The sequence below is a fragment of the Asterias amurensis genome, chromosome 3 (assembly GCF_032118995.1).
Source record: "Asterias amurensis chromosome 3, ASM3211899v1".
In the NCBI taxonomy this organism is placed as follows: Eukaryota; Metazoa; Echinodermata; class Asteroidea; order Forcipulatida; family Asteriidae; genus Asterias; species Asterias amurensis.
Window position 1 is genome coordinate 22,849,558 of NC_092650.1, and position 27,666 is coordinate 22,877,223.

The window sequence follows — 27,666 nt, forward strand, 5'->3', positions numbered from 1 at the left end:
GCAAATCAACTAGCATTTACTGATACTGTACAAATTTGGAACTTATTGATATGAAATGCAAGTTTTGTTTTTAGCTGTTTGCCACAACTTTTATTGTTTTTCAAAACCTGAGTGCTTCAAATACTCCCTGTAAACTATCCATTTATTATGGATACCAAATTTTGTACTGATTATGAATTGACTAATAACTACAATGCTGTACCTTCCTTATGAGAGTACTTTTGCAAAATTGAAGCAGTAGGGGTCGGGGGCCAAGATGGAAGGGGTGGGCGGGGGCAGGGGGAAAGAAAAGAAAAAGAACGAGGTAGAGGAGTATTGGAGCCCACCATAAATACCATCTGGCGACAGAGAGTTGGCAAAGTGAACGTTGGCGGTCCTGCACCCAAAGCCGGCTACTCTTGACACATTACCTATACGTGCGATAACATTTTGTCATCAACGGAGAAAGGCAGTAAAAAAAAAAAAAAAATGCAATCAGAACATCAACAGTTTAAAATCAGGCCTGGGAGATGTTGGAGAAGAAAATAAAGAAGGCAACCAAAAAAGAGAGAGAGAAAAGAAGCATGCAGCAGGTAGACTTCTTTGAGCATTTTTTTGTGGTGCAAATTATAGCATGACCATCCAGAAATGACTATTTTATCTAAATTTTCTCCAGAAGATGATCAGAGCATACTGATCGAAATGTCGAGTTGAAACCAACGGTTCTTTTCAGAACCACCCTAACTCATTTAGGGATAGTCATTATATGGTGTTACCACAAACCTTTCCATATCGTTTTTCCACCATGCAAAGTTTCAAATTCCAATTGATCTAAACTACTAAATTCATCATTGCCTTGTAACCCATTTGGAGATATTTTAAAGGTAATATATACCACCAGTATGAGGATAGCTCTGGCAAAACCAGAAACTTCTCTGCGCATTTCTGTGATGCAAATTCTAGCATGACTATTGAGAAACAAAATGATTTGATCTTTAACCTTTATGACTGTTAAATCATCTCTACCTCGTGACCTATTGGACGATATTTTAAAGATACCACCAATATGAGAATACATTGTAGCTCTGGTAAAACCTTAATTTTCTCAGAGCATTTTTGTGTGAAATTAAAGCATCCCATCAAGAAACAAATGATTTGATTTGAACCATAATAACTATAAATACATCGATTACCTCTTGACCTATTGGAAGAAGGCAATATGAATATACCACCAATATGAGATTAGTCTTTGCCCAAGACGCCAGTGATCGATAGTGGATAGTGTACTGAGCTCGGTTGTAAATCGTAATAGCGCGTCGATTCCTTTGTCGCGCGGGTTTGTTTGGCTTGGAGCGCTCTGGAGAAAACCCATTTTTACCATGTTTTAACGTGAGGTAAGAGACTCGTTATATTTTTTATGTTTCCTGGATGGACTGCAGCTGTTAGAAAACTGTAATATCTATATATATGAGATCATCCTTTATTGGCTGTTTAAAACATGCCCTAAGAAGGCGCACTATAGCAATTTACAACCAAGGGCAGTACACTATCCACTGTCAATCACTGACATCTTGGGACAAGACTAATATATGAGACTAGCAGCTCTGGCAAGATCAGAAAATTCTCAGAATTTTACTATGGAAAGGTCAACAATTGAGCCCGAGGGCCTAATGTGAGATTTTCATGCCACCATGAGGTGCTTTTTCTCTGAAAATTTAATTAGTTTTAATGTGTCGGGAAGACAGCTAATTTTTATAGGCCTTGGGCAAATTTAAAAAAAAGATTTAAGATTGTTTCATAACTGCGCATTAATCTAAATTGCTAAGCAAAGTGTCTTCAGAAAACAAATCCCTATGGCAATACTGACAACCCATCTTAAAGGCACTGGACACTATTGGTTATTTTCAAAGACCAGTATTCTCACTTGGTGTATCCCAACATATATATGAATAAAATATCAAATCAGTGAAAATTTGGGATTAATTGGTCATTGAAGTTGCAAGAAAATAATAAAACAAAAAACACCCTTGTTGCACAAATTTTTGTTCTTTTTGAAACTACGTTTGAGCCGTTTCTCACAATGTTTTATACGATGAACAGCTCTCCGTTGCTTGTTGTCAAGTAAGTTTTTATGCAAATAATTACTCTGAGTTAATTATCAATAGTGTCCATGAGTGCCTTGAAAATAATAATTGTTTTCTTGCAACTTTGTGACCAATCTGTAGCACACATTTGCATATTGGTTGGTTATTTTACGCATACATGTATGTTGAGATACACCTTGTGTGAAAACCAGTTTTTGACAATTACCAAATGTGTCCAGTGCCTTTAAGAATACAATTAACCGTTACAGTGTTGTCAATACTTGGAACAACCTTGCTGCTAGAAACAAAGAGAAAGCAGCAGATTGCAAAGCAATGCTAAATAGAGGATCGACTAAAGACATTCGACCAACAAATAATCAGTGCAATTAATTTACACCTCGAGACGATCATACAAGTAGTTCATTGTCATAACATGTTTTACAGGCATGATACATGTATGTGGTCCTTGGTGGCAAGTTAATACAGACATGATATTTGGTTCATGGGAAAAACAGTAGGATTATTTCGTTGAGTACAAGAGCCATCCTACGTGTACATACTATGTATGCCGTAGGAGACTTTCAGGAAAAAAGAAAAGTTTTTGTTTCAAAAAGGGCAAACAAAAATAGGAAAATAACTTTAAGTAGAAAGAAAATCATGCCTGATTTCATCACCAAACCGGAGGCAAAGCAGCACTGTGTTAATTTAGTTCTTTACTTCTTTGCAATGTGCTTTGAAAATGCAATGCTGGAAGCATGGGATACGGAATGTCTTGAGTACACATTACGGATGATGTCAGAGCAGCCATGACAGAGAAAAAAAATGTAAAAACTTTCAAACTTGGCTACAGGCTCAACAGAAAGTGTGCAAGATTGACTATAGGCTTTGTGTGGTCATTTCTCTGTATGGTGTGCTTAAAGGCAGTGGTGAGTGGACACTATTGGTAATTACTCAAAATAATTATAAGCATAAAACCTTACTTGATTACAAGTAATAGGGAGGAGTAGATACATGTAGTAAGAAACATTGTGAGAAACAGCTCCCTCTGAAGTGACGTAGTTTTCGAGAAAGAAGTAATTTTCCACGCATTTGATTTCGAGACATCAAGTTTAGAATTTTAGGTCTCGAAATCAAGCATCTGAAAGCACACAACTTCGTGTGACCCTGGTGCGACAAGGGTGTTTTTTCTTTCATTATTATCTCACAACTTCGACGACCGATTGAGCTCAAATTTTCTCAGGTTTGTTATTTTATGCATATATTGAGATACACCAACTGTGAAGACTAGTCTTTGACAATTACCAACAGTGTCTAGTGTCTTTAAGCTAGCAAATTATGCCTGAATAGAATTGCAATGCTTTGAGTTAATTACTCACACAGCGAAAGTAATTTTGACAAAGGAAACTAACACCCGTTTCAGACAGGCACTCCAGAGTCGCCCCAAACCAAATTCTGAATTAAGTCCATGAAAAGTTTGACACCTGAAACAATTTGGAGTGACTGGACGCAGGCAATCAACTCTGAAGCGCCTTGGTTTCAGACGTCAATCTTGTCATGAGCCGAGCCAATGTAAATGTTACGTTAAGGTCGCCTGTCTGAAACAAATAGTTATTTGGGTCGACCTGGAGTTACTACTAATCTATTTGGTTTGGCGTGACTCTTGCTGCCCGTCTGAAAGGGGTGTTAGAAATCTAAGTCCACTGCCACTGTATAACAGGTCACTTTATTTTTTTCTAAATTGCAATTCATTTCTTTAGACCTGCCTCACAGTGAATCAGTCTGGTACCATTTTATCAAATGAAACTTAAATAGTCTTATTACTGGGTAAACAGGGACCTGACAAGAGCTGACGACAATTTCTCCAACCAGTTCAATCATAGAGTAAGGGTTCAATACATGGCCCAACTCCATGGCTCTGCTTACCGCCAAATTCTGTGTTTGCGATCAACATTACTGGGCAAACATAAAATTTTCTGGGCTAACTGTGTGAGCAATGGTTTTTAAGCAGCGTAGCGTACACACAACCAAAATTCCCCGCTAACTCCTGAAATCTACTTGATGCAGGCTCGGAATTCCCTGCTTCTGTAAGCGCCGTTTATTGGCCTAAGAGAAGCAGAGTCATGAAATTGGGTCCAGATCTCTGTTACTTTCAACCCAACATTTTGGAGAAATTGCGAATAAGATTGTCAAAGTTATTACGGTTAAAATACAAAAATGTGGAATATGAAACAATTTGTAACTAAATTTTGAGAACGTCTGGCTGTTATAATTATTTTAATATAAATGGAGATTACGTTAACAATAACATCATGTGAACAATGTTAACTAAAATGTAACAGGTGAACAATAAAACCTCATAAAACAGTAACTGCCTTGGTGCCCTTGCCCTTTAATAAAAGAAGCACACAGGCCTGTTGCCTCCTGTGACAAGGCACCACAGTACAAAGGAAAGCACAGCTTATAGACTTGATTGGACACACCTACCTCTTGGTGGGAGTGAAGCGATGAGTTCTTTGGATCGTTGTCTCGCCTTGCTGCCCTCGTCACGAGACTCTGAGGCTGCTTCCTCTGCCATCTCAGACTTCTCTCTGGCATATGACGCCCTGAAAGGAGACCACACAATTTGAATTACAGTTATTAATAACAATACAATCATCATTTATTGAATTTATTTTGCGCTCTCTCCAGGACCAGCCTGTTCGAGGGCGCATGACAGTAAAGATTCCACACTATCTTAATGTAACAAACGTAACTTAAGGAAGGGCCACAAATGTCAGCGTCCCGGCTTGGGACTTCCCTTATCAAAATGAGCAGAGGATAAAAGTTTAAGAGGCGATGGATAATTTCCCCTTTTTTGAAAAAGCCCTGAGGCTTCTTAAAGTATTTATACTTTTATTTTTAAAAAGTTGGCATTTTGCACTGTATGCTAGGGGAGTTTATTGAGTGGAGTGAACCCTGTAGCTATTCATATGACACTATTGGGTTTGGTAAATCTGTCTGTATACACCCAAACCAAATGGTGCACTCCTACAGAGTCCACAATAGAGGGCTAAATAACAGGGCAGGCAGTAGCAAACTTACATAGCCCCCTCTTGTGGCGGAGATTGTGACATATTTCACTCAAGGCTTTACACGCACTGCTTTATACCATATTTGCATATGAGCAGACACGCCGCGTACGAATAGTAATCAGATCCTAAATCAAATTGAGTTTTACCGATTAATCTAAATCTTGCCAGCAGTGCGCAGTTAAACTGTAACTGATGAAATATGGCCCAGGAAAAATGTTGTTTTTAAAGGGTCTATGTAACTTTTGTAGGACAAAAAACACAATGTCCACTGATTTACACTACACTTACACAGTTTGAAGATAATGATAGCAGAAAGCTTCCCTGAAAATATTACGTGCTGAGGTGCTGTAGTTTTGGGGAAATGAGTAAAACAATGTCATGAAAATAATGTTCGTCTCATGAGACGAAAATTATTTTAATCTTTTACAAACGTATTTTCATGACATTGTTTTACTCATTTCTCAAAAACTACAGCACCTCAAGTAATATTTGAAGGGAAGCTTTCCACAATCATTATCTTTAAACCCTGTAAGTTTAAAGTAAATCTATGGACATTTTGAAAAGGTACCCAAATCCTTTAAAGTACATATGGAAGGGATAGTTATATTTATCTTCTATAGTAAGCTTGACTTGAAGCACTGGCAGTTTTACAGGTACAGTACATGTAGCCATACATGTATAATGGTACACACTCCACACATTAAAGCAGAAACAGAAACAAAAAAAATTCACAGATTTACAAATAACTTACAGGGTTTACAGAAGGTAATGGTAAAAGACTTCTCTTGAAATATTATTCCATGAAATGATTTACCTTTTTGAGAAAACATTAAAACAATTATCAATTCTCGACAGCGAGAATTACAGATTTATAGTAAACACATGTCATGACACGGCGAAACATGCGGAAACAAGGGTGGGTTTTCCCGTTATTTTCTCCCGACTCCGATGACCAATTGAGCCTAAATTTTTCACAGGTTTTTTATTTAATATATAAGTTGTGATACACGAAGTGTGGGCCTTTGCACAATACTGTTACCGAAAGTGTCCAATGGCTTTAAAGGCCATACAAACTTACTTGGTGAGAACAATTGGAATGAAGAAATAGAGCACTGCTTCTATTGATAGTATAATTCATTTGATAAAGGACTCCCTTTTAATTGATATGGTTCGACTAATGTTTCAAACCCCAAAAAATTTGAACCAGAGAAATACATCATGCATGAATATTTCTGAGGGATGTCCATTTGCGAGTGCTGCAGCCAAGATATGCTTAATATGGATTTGATCTTCTTGTGAAATATCTTTCAGCACACATTTGCTTTGATATAGTTAAATTTTATCAAATAAAAAACCCACAAGGGAAACTGACTGGGTAGATTTTTAACAAACAAATAAAAATTTAACTGAGCGGGATTTTTGTGCCCTTGTGCAAGGCACTGAACCATAATTGCTTCATAAAAAGTTGGGAAGGTATTGTGCATTCTGCTCTACCAGCTAGGTGTGGATTTCACAAAGAGTTAGGACTTGTCTTATCTCGAGTTAGGACGAGTAACTCAGTGCAGGGTTGGGACTCATCCTACATGTAAGTCCTAAGATTAGTCTTAAGTTAGGAAGAGTTTTGTGAAATCGACAGCTGGCTACTAAGTAGCCTTGTCCAAGGCTCTTTACGCAAGCACCGGCTTGCTGCTCCGAATTAACGAACTGCGTACATAACAGTACTTGATACCGTGGGGTCGAAGCATGTTTTTTCGAGGTTGTTGTACCTCAAACAACGAGGCCGTCGGCCTCGTTGTAACCTCGTTGATACCTCGGCAAGCCATGCTTCGACCCCGCAGTATCAAGTACCGTATGTCTCTGCGGTACAGTATCTATATATGCAGTTCTTGAATTCAGAGCCGGTGCTTGCGTAAAGAGCCTTGGACAAGGCTCCTAGTGGATGATACTCATGTCTAAATCCTTACAGACTATGTGAAGGGGGTTACCCTGTTTCAGACCATAGAGTGTAGGTGGCAAGTTACGTGCCCCTGGTGGCAGTTGATTTGGGTAGCTTGTGATGTCAGGCGATCTCTCATAAGATTTGTGCCTTGGTTTTGATAATCAGACAGATCTTAAAATGCGTTTAAATTCTACATGTTATTTTAAAGCCATTAGACACTTTCGGTAAACAGTATTGTCCAAGGCCCACACTTCGTGTAACACAACTTATATATAAAATAACAAACCTGTGAAGATTTAGGCTCAATCGGTCATCGGAGTCGGGAGAAAATAACGGGAAAACCCACCCTTGTTTCCGCACGGTTCGCCGTGTCATGACATGTGTTTAAAATAAATCCATAATTCTCGCTATCGAGAATTGATATTGTTTTAATGTTTTCTCAAAAAGTAAAGCATTTCGAGGAATAATATTTCAAGAGAAGTCTTTCACCATTACCTTCTGTAAACCCTGTAAATTATTTGTAAATCTGTGAAATTTTTATATTGTTTTCGGTACCGAAAGTGTCCAATGGCTTTAATTATTGAATTTCAAAATTTCGTTATCAGCCACTTTTCCATCGTTCTAGAAGCGGCGTCTTTGTGTGATACGGGGTATTAAAGGAACACGTTGCCTTGGATCGGACGAGTTGGTCTATAAAAAGCGTTTGTAACCGTTTGTTATGAAATGCACGGGTAGAAAGATGTTGTAAATGTAGAATACAATGATCTACACAAATCTGCCTCGCAATTGCGTGGTTTTCCCTTTACTTTGCGAACTAAATTGAATTTCCAGCAACTTTGAAAACCCTTTTACAAAATCATGTCTAAAACTTTGAATGCGGTCCAACAACTGCAGAGTCCTTAAATTTGACCCTGGCTGAATTCTTGGTACACTTTCCTCATGATTCAGGAGAGATATATGCTGAATGCTCTGTGCACAAGATCCATCTTCATTCCTTGCACCACCGGGGTAGGTTATTGGGTCCAGAAATATCACTCCAGCAGCGGACATCACGCCTGCATTCCGCACATACCAATGGAACCAATCTTTCTATTGATAATCTATATAAATATAATGTGCGGCCTTTGGGGTCGGACGGGACGCCAGACAGACGTAAATACACGATGCACATGTAATTACATTTGTAATGGGCTTGTCTAAAGGCTCCATCATCAACAAATGTGAAGCCAGCATCAAATAAACAGCTATCTTATTGTATAAACAGACATTCTCCGCTAGTGGATTCATCTCACATCTTGAAATGATATCACCACACACGGCCCTTATATCATGGCACAAGGCCCCATGCCCTCTTCAATATGATGTTAGGAAGTCGTTTTTGCATCGTGTGTTTGTGAGTTTTCCCTCGTTCATTTTGAGTGATATAAACTCTGTTGTACTTTTTACATTTTATTTTAAACTGGTGTTATTAAATATTTTTCTTTCCAAGTTAAGAGACACAATCACTGTCAGTATCAAGCAATTTGGCAAATTAAAGACTCCACACAACTGAACTGTGTCTACGTCATACATGTAAGTGTTGCTGACTTGATGCCACTACGATTACACTGTGACCAAAACCACCCAAGCTGTTGTTTCTACTTTATTTACAACCACAGAGATCTCATCATGAAGCTAGCACCACAATACTGTTTGTACGATAATGATGTTCCCACTACGACTTTGCCCCACTTTTTTTGGCTACAGCCCAGCTACGCTTATTTTGAACACGTTCAAAATAAGCGCTGGGAGAGAATGCAGCTTCCCGACCTACATGTAGGAGATCTCACCCCGACCAAACCACGCCCATAGAATAGAGATTCTCCCACGTTTGGCCCATGATTGGCCAAAGATTGACCACGTTATCAGCCACTTTTCCATCGTACTAGAAGTGGCTTCTATGTGTGATTCGGGTATTAAAGGAACACGTTGCCTTGGATCGGACGAGTTAGTCTATAAAAAGCGTTTGTAACCGTTTGTTATAAAATGCGTATGGGTAGAAAGATGTTGTAAATGTAGAATACAATGATCTACACAAATCTGCCTCAAAATTGCGTGGTTTTCCCTTTACTTTGCGAACTAACACGGTCGGCCATTTATGGGAGAAAAACATTTGACTCCCTTAAATGGCCGACCGTGTTAGTCGACGAGATAAAGAGAAAACTACACAATTTCCGGGCATATTTGTGTAGATCATTGTGTTCTACTTTTGCAACATCTTTCTACCCATGCATTTTATAACAAACGGTAACAAACGCTTTTCAAAGACCGAATCGACCGATCCAAGGCAACGTGTTCCTTTAAGGGTAGGATCTACACATGTAGGCAGCCCTCAATTTCCACAATCTTAAAAGAAGTTTTTAGGAAGTAGGCCTGGAATTTCATTTTTGAGAGGGCAAGGCCATTTTCATTTTACAAAGGGCATTTCTGTTGGGAAAAAAGATTCGCTAAAAGGTCAATGTGAAACATTTGAAGGGGAACCAAGGCCAAGTCCAGGGCCCAATTTCATAGAGCTGCTCAGCAGACAAATTTGCTCAGCATGAAATTTCTTCTTTGATAAAAACAAGATTACCAACCGAATTTCCATTTGTTGCATACTGCTTGTTCTGGCATTCAGCTGTTGTTTGCTTATCCTGAAATTCGGTTGGTAATCCTGTTTTCATCAAGGAAGAAATTTCACGCTAAGCAAATTTTTGTGCTTAGCAGCTCTATAAAATTGGGCCCTGGGCAATGGATGGAGGACATGGCCTCCCAGTGGTCTGTGTGTAACTCCAGGCCTGGCATAAAGCCTGTAAGCACAACAAAATTGCTAAGCACAGACAATAAGAGATGTTAAATTTGCATCGGGGATAAAGAATATTAATTTTGGCTTTTACCCATACAATGATGTGTGTTAGCACTGTACACTCAGTAACCCACGACCCCTGCACAGACAAGTTCTACCACCCAAAATGTTATCCAGTCTACACTTTTTTGACTGGTGCCCCACTCAGTAATACAATTGCACAAAATAAATTTGTGGTGCAGTAATTTCTGCTTAACAGCTTTATAAAATTAGGCCCAGGGAACATTACATAACATAACAATTAAACATTTTAAGGCGCTATTCCATCAAGATCATAGCGCACTAGAAAGAAATTAACTTGGAAAAAGGTGAGCCATAAGGACTTTACGAAAAGCAGATAGAGTATTAGATTCCCTAATGGCAGTTGGGAAATTGTTCCAAATCATTGGCCCAGCCACACTGAAAGCCTTTTGACCTAGAATTTTGTTTGCTTGGGGAACATTCAAGCGAGTGTTGTCAAGTGTGGACCGAAGAAATCGTGGAGGAGTGTAATGTGACAGTAAAGTGGTAATATAATGAGATGTAGTTTTGTTAAAGCATTTAAAAACGAGAAGAGCAATCTTCAAATGGATTTGTTCTCTAATTGGTTGCCAATGAAGTTCCCGAAGTGATGTGGTAATATGTTCTCTCAAGGGTGTGGAACATATTAAACGAAGGCAACATTTCATACGAAGAGATAAAGCTAAACTCTTCACTTTTGGCGAAGACACAGCGCTACAGTGTTGTTCAAACTCACAACTACCTTCATTACAATTGATCTCGCAGGGACTCCATATTACATTGCGCTGATCACCTCAACAATTACACATCACACTGAATGGCAAAATCTCCAGTCGTTGGTTTCAACTCACACACGCTGCTCACAATGTAGCCTTGTCCAAGGCTCTTTACGCGAGCACCGGCCCGCTCTGACTTCACGAAATGCATAGATACTATACCGCACGGCACATAACAGTACTTGATACCGCGGGGTCGAAGCATGGCTTTCGAGGTATCAACGAGGTTACAAAACGAGGCTGATCCAGCCTTGGACAAGGCTTACTCACAATGAAGCATTGATTCACATGGTATGTGCACTTCCTTTGTACATTTGTCAGTTTTTCAACCGTTGCCCTGGTGATCACAGAAATTATCAGACTCCGAACAAAGGTTTTTTTTTCTCTTTACATTATTGGAGTTTGAAAGAGTAATTCTTTTTCCCTCCATCCTTATATTAAGTTATCAACAATCAAATCATACTTGAACCGACCTGTGAAATTGAATTCTGTGATTTTTGCTGAATTGAAAAACAATGAAAAACGATTAAGAGCCACTGCGCCATGGATCGTGTGTACTTTGTTTCTTGAGTAATATTTGTTTGTGTGAGCATACTTTTGATTGCTGCAATCCAAATGGACGACAGTGATTTTTGGGTGTCTTTACATATAATGGTAGGCTGTATGAACAGGGCCCAATTACATAGAGCTGCTAAGCACACAAATTTGCTTAGCATGACATTTTCTTCCTTGATAAAAACAGGATTACCAACCAAATTTCCACTTGATTTAAAGCCATTGGACCCTTTCGGTACAGAAACAAAAAGAAAAGTTCACAGATTTACAAATAATTTACAGGGTTTACAGAAGGTAATGGTGAAAGACTTCTCTTGAAATATTAGTCCATGAAATGCTTTACTTTTTGAGAAAACGGTAAAACAATATAAATTCTCATTAGCGAGAATTACGTATTTGTTATAAACACATGTCATGACACGGCGAAACGAGCGAAAACAGGAGTGGGTTTTCCCGTTATTTTCTCCCGACTCCGATGTCCGATTGAGCCTAAATTTCCACAGGATTGTTATTTTATATATAAGTTGTGATACACGAAGTGTGGGACTTGGACAATACTGTTTACCGAAAGTGTATAATGGCTTTAAACAACACGTAAACAACACCTGAATACCAGTAACAAGCAATATACCACAAATGGAAATTTGGTTGGTAATCCTGTTTTTATCAAGGAAGAAATTTCATGCTAAGCAAATTTGTTTGCTTAGCAGCTCTACAAAATTGAACCCTGGCGGCTACAGCTACAGCTACATGTACGGCTACAGCTACTGCTAAAGCAACCGCTAAGGGAGAAAGGGATTAAAAACAATTTAATCTGAGAAATGCTACCGCCTTTTGAAATGAATTTTCACAGGTTAGTTTTATGGTACAATGTAACAGTATATAATTGAGCAGTTAAAAAACAACCACATCAACTTTGCTTTTAAAGGCAGTGGACACTATTAGTAATTGTCAAAGACTAGCTTTCACAGTTGGTGTATCTCAACATATGCATAAAATAACATACCTTTGAACATTTGAGCTCAATCTGTCATCGAAATTGCGAGATAACAATGAAAGAAAAAAAACCTTGTCACAAGAAGTTGTGTGCGTTTAGATGGTTGATTTCGAGACCTCAAATTCTAAATTTGAGGTCTCGAAATCAAATTTGTGGAAAATTACTTCTTTCTCGAAAACTATGGCACTTCAGAGGGAGCCGTTTCTCACAATGTTTTATACCATCAACCTCTCCCCATTACTCGTCACCAAGAAAGGTTTTATGCCAATAATTATTTTGAGTAATTACCAATAGTGTCCACTGCCTGTAAGTGGAGGTTCTAGGCCCCCTCCCAGCCCCGCCCCCCCATGATGTAGGCCTACTGTGGTGAATTATTCACATTAAACATCACAGGTATGCTTTCAGTGCATAATTCAGCACAGGAGAGGGATCGGCAAACTGAAGATTCTGTCTGTTCATCCATCAATTGCAAACGGAAGATTCTAAAAATACGTTGACCCCCCTGAGCAATGTCTATTTGGTCTGTAACGTCAGACGCCAGGTTTCGTGGCATAACAATGGCGCACAAATTGGTTTTCGTTTGATGCCAGCCATGTGTCTGATTGTGTGGGCGACAAATTGTTCATCGTGTTTACATCCCACGATCTTCAAAACGAGAAATTGCCTTGGACTTTTGACAGTAACCAGCAACGTGTTCGAGGAGAGACAAAAAATACCCTCATCACCCTCTCCCAAAAAAAGAAAAAATTGCTGAGGTTTATTCAATTATCGGAAGTAGCATTAACAATCAGCGAGGCGGATATTGAATGAGATTGGACAACGTAACTAAACTCACAAACAGCACTTGCAGCATACACTGTTCAAAACAAGCAAACAAACAAAGTAATCATATCCTTGAAATGGTTACGTCGACTCGTAGAGTTCATAGAAAATGATATCAATATAAACCACAAGGGAAACTGACTGGGTAAATTTTGAAATGTTTTTTGGGGTTGAGCAAAGAATTGACTAGAGTGGGACTCGAACCAACGACCTCCGGATTAACGTGCCGGCGCTCTACCAACTGAGCTATCTAGCCCTATATTGGCGGTGTCCCTATTTTGTCAATATCTTTGTTCGGGGGTGCCAGTCAGAAGCCATAATATGCGCCGGCACATTAATCTGGAGGTCGTTGGTTCGAATCCCACTTTAGTCAATTCTTTGTTCAACCCCAAAAATCATTCATAGAAAATGGTTGCTTCTCTAAGAGACAACGCTAGGAACTCGACTTCCTTTTTTTACCACAAATTATCATTTTTGGTGACTACTAGATATGACAGTTTGAATAATAGGGAATTCTAAGTGAAGTGATGAAATATAACATGTTCTCATATGTGTTACTGCTGGAGGGGCGGGGGTTAGCATGATAATAGAAATGACCAGTTAAATTAGGTCACAATATATACATCATCGGTCCACACCAGACCCCCCCCCCCATTTTCTTCAAATACATTTATTGAATTCTTTTTTTTTTAAGAACATACATTCGTTTCAGAAACATATACAGGCCCAGTGCCTTTTAAATCAAAGAAGCTCTTTAGCACATCAACTTTAAAGCGAAAAATAAATAAAAAATTGGGTTGAATTGTAAACAAAAAATTACCAGCCAAAATGCCATGCTATATGTATTGTTTGAGACCAACCCAAGAACTGACTCCCCGGTAGTACAGTTAGTTACGATCATATAAGATAAAGTAGTAGTCCCAGCCTATTTCTTTACCATCCGCCCAGGTAATATTTAATAAGCAGGACATTTCTTGTTTGAACTGAGAAGTCTCCTGACACCTGAACAATCTACTCCGCGGTAGTAGAATTAAGCAAGACAGTTCTCTAAGAACAAAATCTACCTGGCAAGTAGATACACAAATGGTGTTACCATAAACCAAATATATAAAAATGTTTCCAGCATCACAAAAATGACAATCTTAATAATAATAATAATAATAATAATTTTGGGTTTGAACAAAGAAGAATTTACTAGAGTGGGACTCAAACCAACGACCTCTGGATTAACATGCTGGTGCTTTAGGAATTGAGCTACAGTAGCCCTATATGTTGGAGGTCTCCCTATATTTGTCAATATATATGTTTGGAGTATCAGGATCAGAATCCAAAAACCTTTAAAAATAAAAACATCTAAAAAGTACCTTTTACAAAAGTTTCAAAGCCCTGTACAAGAGAATCTAAAAAATAACTCAGCATAAAAAAGCAACTGAGTTGTTAACATGGCTTTGAAGGATTCAAAAGATGATGCCTGATGACTGTTAAGAAGTACATGTAAATTGTTCCACAATCATGGCATCCATCTTGTTTTTTAATATGTAACCAAACCAAGGCTCATGGGAAGTTAGCCTGGTCCCTCTCCATAGGGGTTGATAGTTTAGAGCTATTCTTGGTCTGTGTGGAGGCAGGGAGCCAGACAAAGCAGCGCACAGTTAGGATGGAGGTATTTTCCAATACATAAACCCGAGCCGGCTCGTAATGTACAACCACAGCGGGGCGTCCATCTAAAGAAAAACACCCAAGCCCCAATGACCGGGAATCAATTACTTGCCATGGCAGTCTTGTAATTGGGCAATGTCTAACACGACTCAACGTCCTTATATATGTATAATATCGACACACAGAGTACATGATGGAACGACACAGACATGAGAAGAAAAAAAAGAAGAGAAAGGAAAGAAAGATTCAAACATGGCTGAGTACACATGACCAGCCACTTGTGAAAATGTCAAAGCGTGTCGGCGGCTAAAGATCACCGTGCTTTGTAGCTGTGCAGATGGGATACAGTGCCCCATGGCATTTGTGCAACACGCAGATTTTTTTTGTCTTTATCCTTCTCTTCACACGCTGCAAATCAGACCGGTTGCTATGGAAACAGGATGGCTGCATTAAAAAAAAAAACGTTCCAGACTTTTTTTTGCACATCACCACAGGGAGACATGTGTTCGACCGACACGACGGCATGACAAAAACATGGGTTGATGCAGACGGCTTGACGACATGATACCTACTCAAGTGTAGTAGAATCGAATACATCAGTAACCATGGCAACGGGGTAAAAAAACAAACATGTGGCCTTGTCGAGGGGGTTTCCAGAGGAGGGTGGCATTTCTGTCTCTCCGATGGACCGAGGGACGAGCCAGATGATGACAAACGATGACATTATTATAAAAAGTAGGGCAATAACCCTAAACCGTACAGGATCTATTGACAGAGCGTGATGAAGCGATAACAATTGACAGTTATGTTCTTTGGCTGAGTTCTATCTATATGTACTGCTGCTAATTGAGGTTGACGTTTAAGCCCACGACAAGCTGACGATTGGCTAGAACCGTGACCTCCGTTGCTGGCGAGGGTTTTCCGTAATCTTACTGACTAGACATGTTGAGAATTTGTCTAAAAAACATGGCACGGGCGGAAAATGTTTCCATTGAAGGGTTACAAGGGTGTGAGGTTCTTGCCTTTACTTGGATGGAGGGGGGATTTTATGCTTTCGTGACATTCAGCCTTGTCAAAGAAGATTATATATTGGTTTCTTTAAAGGCAGTGGACACTATTGGTAATTACTCAAAATAATTATTATCATAATACCTTATTTGATTACGAGTAATGGGGAGAGGTTGATGGTATAAAACATTGTGAGAAACGGCTCCCTCTGAAGTGCCATAGTTTTGAGAAAAAAGTAATTTTCCACGAATTTGATTTCGGTACCTCAGATTCAGAACTTGAGGTCTCGAAATCAACCATCTAAACGCACACAACTTCGTGTGACAAGGGTGGTTTTTTCTTTCATTATTATCTCGCAAGTTCGATGACCGATTGAGCTCAAAATTTTCACAGGTTTGTTATTTCATGCATATGTTGAGATACACCAACTGTGAAGGCTAGTCTTTGACAATTACCAATAGTGGCCACTGCCTTAAAGAGGGTTTTGCGTAAACTGGCAAACTCATTCACTTTTTATATGCATTTGCAACAGCATTGCGACGTGTGAATTACTTTCTGTTGGTTGACCCCCTAAAAAAATATTCTGAGTTTTAGTTTCCTTCAGAAAGTGAAGCTTACAATCTGAGAGTTTTCTTGTAAAAATACTGACAGTTGGGAGGGGGGATTAGTGGGAACAGTAGCTCTTGTATTGACCTGTTTTGGGGGCTTCCATATAGTCTTGGTACAGTGCTTAAAACAGACTAGACCGTTTTATGGAAGAGTCTTCCAGAGGTTGTCGAACAGGCTGAGACATCAGAACAATTTAAAAAAACATGGTTAAAAAACGTTTCGACTGGCTTGCTCTAGTCATCGTCAGTTTTTAGACATCAGTGTATGGGTGAAATGAAATACCATGAAAAAAAACCATGAATTTTGCATGAGTCCCTTTTACAGATTTGTTTTTATTGTAAGAAAAAGAAGGAAAAAAAAAGGAAAAAGAAAAATTATGAGATGTCACAGACAGCCACTTTAAAGGCAGTGGACACTATTGGTAATTACTCAAAATAATTATTAGCATAAAACCTTTCTTGGTGACGAGTAATGGGGAGAGGTTGATGGTATAAAACATTGTGAGAAACCGCTCCCTCTGAAGTGCCATAGTTTTCGAGAAAGAAGTAATTTTCCACGAATTTGATTTTGAGACCTCACGTTTAGAACTTGAGGTCTCGAAATCAACCATCTAAACGCACACAACTTCGTGTGACAAGGGTGTTTTCTTCTTTCATTGTTATCTCGCAACTTTGATGACCAATTGAGCTCAAATTTTCACAGGTTAGTTATTTTATGCATATGTTGAGATACACCAACTGTGAAGGCTAGTCTTTGACAATTACCAATAGTGTCCACTGCCTTTAAGGTGAGGGTTCCACTTAACTTATTTGGGCTACCAAACCAACAAACACTACATTATACATTTTGGTTTAAAGGGTTCGGGTACTTTTTGTAACACAAAACACAATGTTAACAGATTTAAAATTAAACTTCACCGTTTGAAGATAATGATAGTAGAAAGCGAACCTTAAAATATTAGTTGCTGAGGTGCAGTACATGTAGTTTTTGGTAAATGAGTAAAACCATGTAATGAAAATATGTTTTTACATTCTAAAATTTTCGTCTCATGATCACTGAGGAAAATTATTTTCTTGACATTGTTTTACTCATTTCTCAAAAACTACAGCACCTCAGCAAGTAATATTTTCAGGGAAGCTTTCTACTACCATTATCTTCAAACTGTGTAAGTTTAGTGTAAATCTATGGACATTGTGGTTTTTGTCCTACAAAAAGTACATAGACCCTTTAAGCTTGCCAGTATTTGGGTCTCTGGTTATCTTTGTAAAATCTATTAAATTTGACTGCTTGGAAATTCGGATAAAAATTTATGATTTAGCTAGGACCCAATTTTTAAGGAGGTATGGTAAAATGATGGAATTACTACCTAGAGTAACCCCTACATGGGTTACTGAGAACAATATCCTCAGCGCTTTAAGGGAAACACAAAGAGCAGGATTCAATGAACATTTTTGTTCAGCTTAAAAAGCAGACATAAAAAGGTCTGAGCATGGATAAGTGTCTGAAATTTCCCATCTCTGAAAATACAACGCAGAGCATTGATAACTACTGAAAATAATATCCCAGCGCTGGAGTAAACAAAGAGCAGAATTACAAAGAGCAGAACTCCTTTACATCTGGGAAAAAAAAACATTGGTACTTTTTCTTTTTGTTCACCACTTATGCAGACACAACAAAAAGGTCTGAATTCGGATAAAACATCTGACATTTTGCATCTCTGGAAATACAACACAGAGCATTGATAACTACTGAAAATATTATCCTCAACGCTAGAGAAACACAAAGAGCAGAATTCCTTTACATTTACGTCTGATGAAAACCATGAACATTTTTGTTCAGCTCGAATTAAAGACAGTGTACACTATTGGTATTTGTCAAAAACCAGTCTTCTCTCTTGGTGTATCTCAACATGCATAAAATAACAAACCTGTGAAACTTTGAGCTTTATTGGTCGTCGGAGTTGCAAGATAACTATGAAAGAAAAAAACACCCTTGTCACACGAAGTTGTGTGCGTTTAGATGGTTGATTTCGAGACCTCAAGTTCTAAACTTGAGGTCTCGAAATTCATGGAAAATTACTCCTTTCTCCCAAACTAGGTCACTTCAGAAGGAGCTGTTTCTAACAATGTTTTATACCATCAACCTCTCCCCATTACTCGTTACAAAGTAAGGTTTTATGCCAATAATTATTTTGAGTAATTACCAATAGTGTCCACTGCCTTTAAATGCAGACATAAAAAGGTCTGAATTCGGATAAAACATCTGAAATTTTCCATTTCTGAAAGGACAACACAGAGCGTTGATACCTATTGAAAACATTATAAACTCAACGCTAGAGAAAAACAAAGAGCAGAAATCCTTCACATACATCTGAAGAAAACAATGAACATTTTTGTATAGCTTAAATTAAATGCAGACATAAAACAAAATTTCCCATTTCCCAAAGTACAACACAAAACATTGATAACTACTGAAAATATCATCCTCAACACTAGAGAAATACAAAGAGCACAATTCCTTTACACTGCCGAAAACAACAACAATTTTTGTTCACCAAATCATGCAGACAACAAAAATGTCTGAATTTGGATAAGTGTCTAAAAGATTTCCATGTCTGAAAATATACAACACAGAGCATGGATACCTAGTGTAAACATGAATCAATCTTAGACACATAAGAAAAATCAACATTCCCCAACTCAAAACAGCTCAAACTCCTCAAGCAGTTTTAAAGGCAGTGGACATTATTACTCAAATTAATTATTAGCGTAAATCCTTACCTGGTAACGAGATAATGGGGAGAGGTTGATCATAGTATAAAACATTCTGAGAAACTCCCTCTGAAGTAATGTAGTTTCGAGAAAGAAGTAATTTTCCACGAATTTAATTTTGAGACCTCAGATTTAGAATTTGACGTCTCGAAATCAAGCATCACAAAGCACACAACTCCATGTGACATAGGTGTTTTTTCTTTCACTATTTATCTTGCAACTGCGACGACTGATTGTGCTCAAATTTATACAGGTTTGTTATTTCATGCATATGTTGAGATACACCAAGTGAGAAAGACTATAGTCTTTGACAATTACCAATAGTGTCCACTGTCTTTAATGTTATTTACATTTTCATTAATTGTGACCATGAGAATTCTACAAAACCGCAACGCCCACGAAAACAGCGTGCATGCTTTCACTAAAGACTTTCACATGCAAAATCAGGAAGGCACGATACATAAACGGTTATCGCATCATCGATTTAATCAACCCAGGCTTCTTCTGCCACTCAAAATCAAATTTCTGAAACCATCCCTCCCGCCCTCACCCCGTAACCCCAGGGGGATGAACCGCTCGTCCAACGACGCGAGTAACTAACGAAGGCAGAGAGCACGTAATTGTTACATGAATCCTAACCAAGGCTTTGGGGGTGCAGTAAACGATATAATCGAAGATGGACAGCCCGGGCCAGGAGCCTTTAAGAAAAGGTAATTGAGTCTTGCAATGATTTTGTTTTTTTCCACAAGTAATTTACAAAAAGATTATGTGTAATCTAAAAGCTCACTTTTTAAAAAGTTTGTACAAAGTGAACATCTGACTGAAATACAGTTTAAGTTTGAGGAAATAGCATTATCAGACCCCTCCTCCAAGCATTAATGATCACTTGACTGCCACAACTGAAATACGTACCTTACAAAAAAAAAATCCCTGGCAAAAAAGTTACTAAATACATACACTTACTAATTGCATCAGTGATAAAGTGTAAAAGTGTATTATTATCAATTTTGGGGTATGAGCTCCCTCTTATTTGGAAGGTAAAATCGGCAAGATTGCAGTCAAAATATTGACTTGACCAGACATTTTGTTATATTTTTTACTTTTTTACTCAAGTCCACATATTACGATTTTCTGCAGACTGGTGGGAGCCTTTTATCTTTATAAAATTTACTTTTAGTCACGATTGATACATTGTACTTATCGCAGCCGCATGGAAGCATTTGGCCCCAAAGTCCCTGGTTGTTGCCAAAGTCCCCTGGGGGATTTTTCAGTAGAATTTGATATAATCCCTCAAAGGAGAACTTTTTCCCTGACTGAGGAAAAAGTACCTTGCCTCTTTATTTGGAGAGAAGCATCAGCACTGGAATATAGGCATAAGGACTCAAGTTTAAAGAGATTGTATGCATTTGGTAGTTGGAACCCAGTGCTTGTTTCAATCCTATATTGGGTGTGTTCGATTAGCTTCCCTGGGTCCACCCTGCGGTGCTCATTCGAGTGACCCCCTGACAAGAGCTAATCGAACGATCACTCACCCTCTCGTGGTGACCGGGCCAGCCCCCAGTGTCCCGTTCCACAAGCAGAGCACTTGGGGCTGACTGGGGTGAGCCCCTAGAATGACGTCAAAGCTGTTCAAACGCACCGGGGCAGATCAGGTCTACCCAGGGAAGCTAATCGAACGCACCCATATTTTTTCAAGATATTGCTGACAATCTGGAACGGTTATGTCCACGTAGGAAGATTCTGCAATTGGAATACTCCATCTGAGAACATAACCACGGTAAACGCTTCTCAGATTCAAATTTTTAGGGGGAAAATCTGATATCTTTTCAAATAACTGCAGTGCTTCCACGTGAAAAGTTTTCATTACCAAGTGTATAGAGAGACCCTTTGAAGATGATAAGGATATAGAGAAACTTTGATTTCAGATACCGCCTGCTTTCGGCTCTGGTTGACCTACCTTGATATAGCGAGGTCAGCTTTTTGTCTGGCAATATTCGCCGCTTGATTCGCAGCTTCCACCGCCCGCTCCACCCTGTCGCTGATTCTCTTGGATCCGATCACAAACAGTTTCTTCTTTCCCGAGGCCACCAGGATATTGTTCTTCCACTTCCCTTCCTCCTTGTGACCGTCGGGGTACGTGAGGCAGCCGTAGCCGTGCCGTTTGTTCTGGTGCCACTCCCCAGCATACTGGAAGGCGTCCGAGCGCTGGCTGATCCCAACCCCGGAGCGTTTGTCCTGTTTCCACTCACCGAGGAACACCTCAGTGATGTCTCCCGTCGCCTCCTCGTCGTGCAGGTGACTCGGATGACTGAAGTCGCTGTCCATGACAGAGGACTGCAGCGAGCTGGAGCTCATCCGACTCTCGCTCTCGTTGCTCTTCAACGAGTCCTGATGGTTGAGTCGCGGACGGAAGGACGCCACGCTCCCCTGCGTGCTGTCGGAGCTATCCTTATGATGACTTGAGGAGCCATTCTTGTCCTTCTTGCGTTTGGTTCTTAGCCCAATCAAGGCCTTACTCACGCGCGCAGCGTCCGTGCGTTTAAATGTTCCGCCCCGAGACTCTGTGTCCGTTGTCCCGTCGTCGGAGATGTCCAGAACGAAACCCCCTCTTTGGCCGAAGTTATCCGGGACGGAAGCAATTGATCCATTCTCGTGTTCACTTCGCAGTGAGGTGAGAGAGGTACGGAGGGCCGGTCGTACGATGGACGCCATCCCATAAGGCACACTGTTGCGTATTCCACAGCCATGGCGCATTCCGCCGACCCATTGTCCCTGATAAATACCTGGAAGGAATTCAAAAGACAAACACATTATATGAGAGCATTAAGTCATCATACAACAAATGCATTCCCTGCAAGTTCTTCCTCAGTAGATACATTTTTATTTAAACACTAAAAGCCAAATTTCTGAAAAACATGGGGTCAAACAAGCCCGCGCGACAAAGGAATCGTGACGTCAGTGGCTGCTATTTGGTGTTGAAATGCCAAAGCTGGAGAACTGTGTTCAAAACCAATAGGGGATAATCGTCACTGGGTTCCAGGGTCATTATAATAGATAAGCCGTTTTTGACTCTCAGCTGAAAAAGCCGCGCGGCCGGGTGCATTTTGACTCAAGTTATTTATTATTAAATGCAAATTTTGAGAGTAAAATGGTTATTAACCGGTATCTGCGATGTCTATTTGGCAATAAAAAGGTAATAGTTGACATATTGAGATCATCCTTTATTGGCTCTTTAAAACTGAACATCAATCCAGTTATTTACCCTGAATACAAATTCCTCCACTCAGGACTGTAAGAACATCAGTGCCATTCATATGGATTTTATCAATTTGCTTTTGCATATTTTGAAGCTCCTGGTAAATGAAGTTTATTGATCAAGAGTGGTCTTTAGTAGAACACCATTTGTTGATTTGGAAATTTGTTTCTCTAAATTGATACACATTTTTCACTTAAAGGGAGGGTACAAGTTTGGTAATTACTCAAAACAAATATTACCTTAAAAACTGACTTGGTAACGAGCATTGGAGAGCTGTTGATAGTATAAAACATTGTGTGAAACGACTCCCTCTGAAGTTATGTAGTTTTTGAGAAAGAGGTAATTTGTCATTTAAATAATAAAAGACTTCTAGCTAGAAGTCTTTTATTCCTATCTGAAAGCACACTAATTCGGCCAACAAGGGTGTTTTTTCTTTCATCATTTTCTCGCAACTTCAATGACCGATTGAGCCCAAATTTTCACAGGCTTGTTATTTTATGCATATGATGGGATACACCAAGTGAGAAGACTGGTCTTTGATAATTACCAAACATGTCCCTTCCCTTTAATGACCCTTTGATCAATTTAAATATGAAATTGCAATTATTAAGCTTTTGTATTCCAGGTATGGAATCACACAGAGGCCATAAAGGACACAACCTCTAGTTGCTCCTCATCTTGGCCTTGGTGCCCCTTCAAACTTCCCATAGACTTTAAGATTTTCCAATGGAAGTGCCATTTACAAAATGAAAATGGCCTTGCCCTCTCAACGATGAAGTTACATGCGTGGTGGTGGTATTTCCTAACCCTAATCATACACCCAGCTCATCAAATTCCAACTGCAAGTTGTGTTTGATTCTGTTGGACTTTAGGACTGCAGTCAGTAAACTGATTATGCTACACTGGATCAGGCATACCACCCAAATTCAAAAGTGTTTTTCCGAAAAACACTCAGACAAATTCTATGACCCTACACAACCGAATTTGATAAAGTTCTCATTTTGCAGTCGTTTGGAAAAACGAGACAGGAAATAACAAAGACAATGCCTGCTGAGAGCATGATGAACCTCAAACCATTATTTAATATAACCATAGAGGTAGAAATAACATGAACTGCCAGAGCGTTTGATGGAGTACCTGCTGCAAGATTCGACGGCAGTTGCTTTTTTGTTTTGAGATATTAACATGTCTGGCCGTATGGTTATAGGATTTACGCCAGAACAAAATGATCATGAGAAGGAGGCAAGGCAGAAGAAGTTCTCTACGTTATCTGAAGACGAAATATCATACAAAAAACCCTTTAAAGATGCTATGTCAGATTTTTTGGCCCCAAACATTAAAAAATAGATTTTTTTGAGTGAATGGCCGGTATTTCAAAGAGTATCACCCGCTCAAACAAAAAAAATTTAACTTTTACTTATAATGGTCAGGAACCATGACAAAAATTAAAAACGTTTCTTAAAAAACACATAAGAATTGGTCACTGGCTATATTGTCGGGATGCCGACAAAAAATAATTTTGAGCACTTTATTTCACTGCTACTAATAATTGGCGGACTTTTTCGAGCAATGGCTCAAATGAAAGCTTGTAACTTTCTCAACCCCCATCGAAATACCTATTGAATTTTAAATCAAAATTTGTGGGTCAAATCGGCCAAAAATCTGACATAGCATCTTTAATGTTTATCAGCTCTTGCAGTTTACATCTGAGTGGCTTTTGTTTACTTTTGACCTTTATCAAAACCAACAAACACACAAAGAAACAAACACAAAACTAATAGTCCCGGCCGATTTTCTACCTTCCACCATGGTAGTAGTTAAAAAGCAGGACAGTTGTTTCAGAACTGAGAAGTCTCTAAAACATCAAAAAATCTACTCTGTGGTAGTAGAATATATAGCAATGTAGCAACCAAATAACACAAAACTAGCAAGACAAAAATTACACCTTTGTTAAAAAATTATAGTCACTTTGGTTCAATTAACTACCAAAGCCTACAATTGTAGAAAAGTCTTAGTGGGCATCACATTTTGTTTGCAGTAATTTAACAGTCTGTAAATAATGCAGTTTTTTTTTTCTTGTAGAAACCTGCGTCATCTGGAAACAACCGCATCAAATTCTTCTGGATTATCATAGACAAAAAAAAGAACTTTAACATTCAGAAAGCAATATTTCAACAAAATTAGCGAGAGAGAGAGAGAGCGATAGAGTCAGTTGGGTTTACAATTTGACGTCACCGAGAGCTGGATTGACTCGTCTCCAATTATCACGAGAAAATCTCCCAGAATGCATTAACCCACTTCTCCCCTCGTCGTCTGAGGAGAGCCCACCGTTGGGGCATTCCATTTTACCGCGTCAGCAATCCCTGAAGTCAGAGCATGCAGAGAAAGAGGGATCCTCGCAGAAAGAACGGAGAGATCGCGATCGCCCCCTACGACTCTAAGGAGATTGGTACCGCAGCGGATGCTGATAATGTCAAAAGATGACCCTGCGGGTAGTCTGAGGCCAGACCACTGAATCCAGTGCCAGGGTCATCTGGGGTGGATAATCCGGTATTGCTAAACACTCTCCTTCCCAGAGATGCCATGTGTGAATAATATCTCAGATTTATTGGTGACGGGGGACGTGTATGCTAAAAAATACTGACGCACAGAAATGAATTTTCACAGGCCAGATATAACACTCTTGAGTGCCTCGCATGAAACAAACAAACCAACAGTTGATCATATCTCAATACCATTGTCCAAAAATACCTGCAAATTAACATAATTTCTTCCACTTTTTTTTGCAACTTACAAGAGCAAGGTTCCATTTACAGTAGTTCCATCAACTCATAGATATATCAAAATATTTGTTCCGTGCCAAAAACACAAGCATATTTACATAAATTTTAAATGTATTTATTTATTGTCATGAGAGACTGCATAAGATCACAAGGCCACGGCCGACCAGTTTAAGGTGACGGCTACACTTTACTGATTTGGGCTATCGATCCGGATCAAATGCCACCAGGGGCATGTTGCCACCTACTCCTGGGGCTGAAACAGGGTAAATCCCCCTTCACACTCAATAAGGAGACATGAGTAACACCCACTAAAGGCTGACATTGGGAGCCTGGCTGGTAGAGCAGAATGAAATATCTCTCCAACTTGCTGACAAAGTCTTGTACATTATGTGCCACATGTTCAATGGATGTTTAGGTCTTAGCATAAGTTTTATAAGCAGCAGTTCACCATGTGATTGGCCCATTGGTTTGTTATCAGGTCTTCTCCACCCCAGCTTATCAGCTTGTGTTTAACATACATGTGTGTGTACTCAATGACTTTTGATCACTTTTACATTTTATTAAAACCAACAAATGCACAAACAACTGGCTAACAAAAAATTTCACTTTTGTAAGTGTTGTGGCCGAGCAGTTAAAGGAACACATTGCTTTGGATCGGACGAGTTGGTCTTTAAAAAGCGTTTGAAACCGTTTGTTATGAAATGCATATGAAATATGGTTAGAAAGTTGTTTTTAAAGTAGACTATAATGATCCACACAAGTATCACTTAAAATTGCACGGTTTTCCTTTTACGTCGCGAACCAACACAGTCGGCCATTTATGGGAGTCAAAAATTTGACATCCATAAAAGGCCGACCGTGTTAGTCGACGAGGTAAAACGAAAACCACGCAATTTCGAGGCATATTTGTGTAGATCATTGTATTTTACTTTTATAACATCTTTCTACCCACATGCAATTTATAACAAACGGTTACAATCTAGAGCAACGTGTTCCTTTAAGAGCACCCAATTCAATCTCTGGTGTTTCTGATCAGCATAAGGTGGGTTCGAATCCCAAGCCGTGACACTTGTGTCCTTAAGCAAGACACTTTACCATTGCTTCGCCCTTCAGATGGGACGTAAAGCCGTATGTCCCATGTGTTGTGCAATGCATTTTAAAAGAACCCAGTGAATTTATCAAAAAGAGAAGGGGTTCGCCCCGGTGTTCCTGGCTGTGGCAGCTGTATGCGCCATAGCACCTTGTAAACCCTTAGAAGGTGCTAAATAATTGGGTCTCAGAATTCATCATTGCAATCACCTATGCTGTATTTCTGAAAGTTTGTATATACTCAGCGCATTGATTACCTTGTTTGGTAGATACCTGCGCTATAAGACTTTGATATTATTATATTATTCTGTTTTAATATAAAGTCACCTTAATTGGCTCAATTATTGTAAGAGCCTACAATTGAATGAGCACCTAAAAAAGTCAGCGAAATTATTATTGACATCACAATATTTGCAGGATAATGTCACTGCCTGAAAGCAGGCAGTCGTTTTGTTTTCTTCCTGACGAAACCTTTCACAAATCCCCACTTCACACATCAGGTAACGAGCATCATCGTATGAACTAAAACAGAAAACATCTCCATGACACGACCATTGCCCAAAACGGATGCACGACCAAAGAGCAAGGACTTCCCCACACATATAAATTATGAAAGATTCTCCATGATGAGGAAACCATGGGTTTTAGGTCCACGCATTAACGAGTTAGTCACAGAGCTAGGAGAGGACATCTGCTGTTCTACTAATCATCGTTGTGCGATCATCTTTGTATGTATTTAAGTCTAATATCACGTTCTCAATCTACAGAATTGAGATGTCATACGATAACAGTCTCTGGATTTTGTTACTCCCTCACTGAGAGAGCTAGAAATACATTAATGTTTACATAGTTTCCAACTCCTTCAGGAAATATGTACCTGTGTTTATTAAGGATTGAGTTTTACATTTTGTTAAACGCATTTTTTTTTTTTACCCTGGTTCGAATCCTAGTGGTATAACTGATGTTATAGGATAACAATCTATCAATTTTGTTACTTCCTCGTAGAAAGAAAAAACACCCTTGTCACACGAAGTTGTGTGCTTTTGGATGCTTGATTTAGAGACCTGAAATTCTAAATCTGAGGTCTCGAAATCAAATTCGTGGAAAATTACTTCTTTCTCAAAAACTACGTTACTTCAGAGGGAGCCGTTTCTCACAATGTTTTATATTATCAACCTCTCCCCATTACTCGTTACCAAGAAAGGTTTTTTGAGTAAACAATTATTTTGAGTATTTACCAATCGTGTCCACTGCCTTCAAGGACTCTTCAAAAATAGACTTTCTGATTGTCCGGTGGAACCCTTTGCAAAATGAAAATGGCCTCGCCCTCTCAAAGATGAAACTCCGTACAATAATCAATCATACCAGAGAGTAGAGTTATTCT

General features: G+C 39.1%; 1 protein-coding gene across 3 annotated transcripts in view; it reads right to left on the reverse strand.

Moving 5' to 3' along the window:
* Window positions 1-27,666, reverse strand: part of LOC139934618 (uncharacterized) — a 95,195-nt gene that overhangs the window by 19,868 nt on the left and 47,661 nt on the right. For 2 of the 3 annotated variants that reach the window (XM_071928907.1, XM_071928908.1), the window contains exons 3-5: window positions 21,112-21,937; window positions 4,548-4,666; window positions 327-410 (exon numbers count right to left, since the gene is read on the reverse strand). In XM_071928907.1, the coding sequence (XP_071785008.1) occupies window positions 327-410; window positions 4,548-4,666; window positions 21,112-21,937 (1,029 nt within the window). The remainder of the gene's footprint in view (window positions 1-326; window positions 411-4,547; window positions 4,667-21,111; window positions 21,938-27,666) is intronic. The other variant, XM_071928909.1, reaches the window with a different exon arrangement.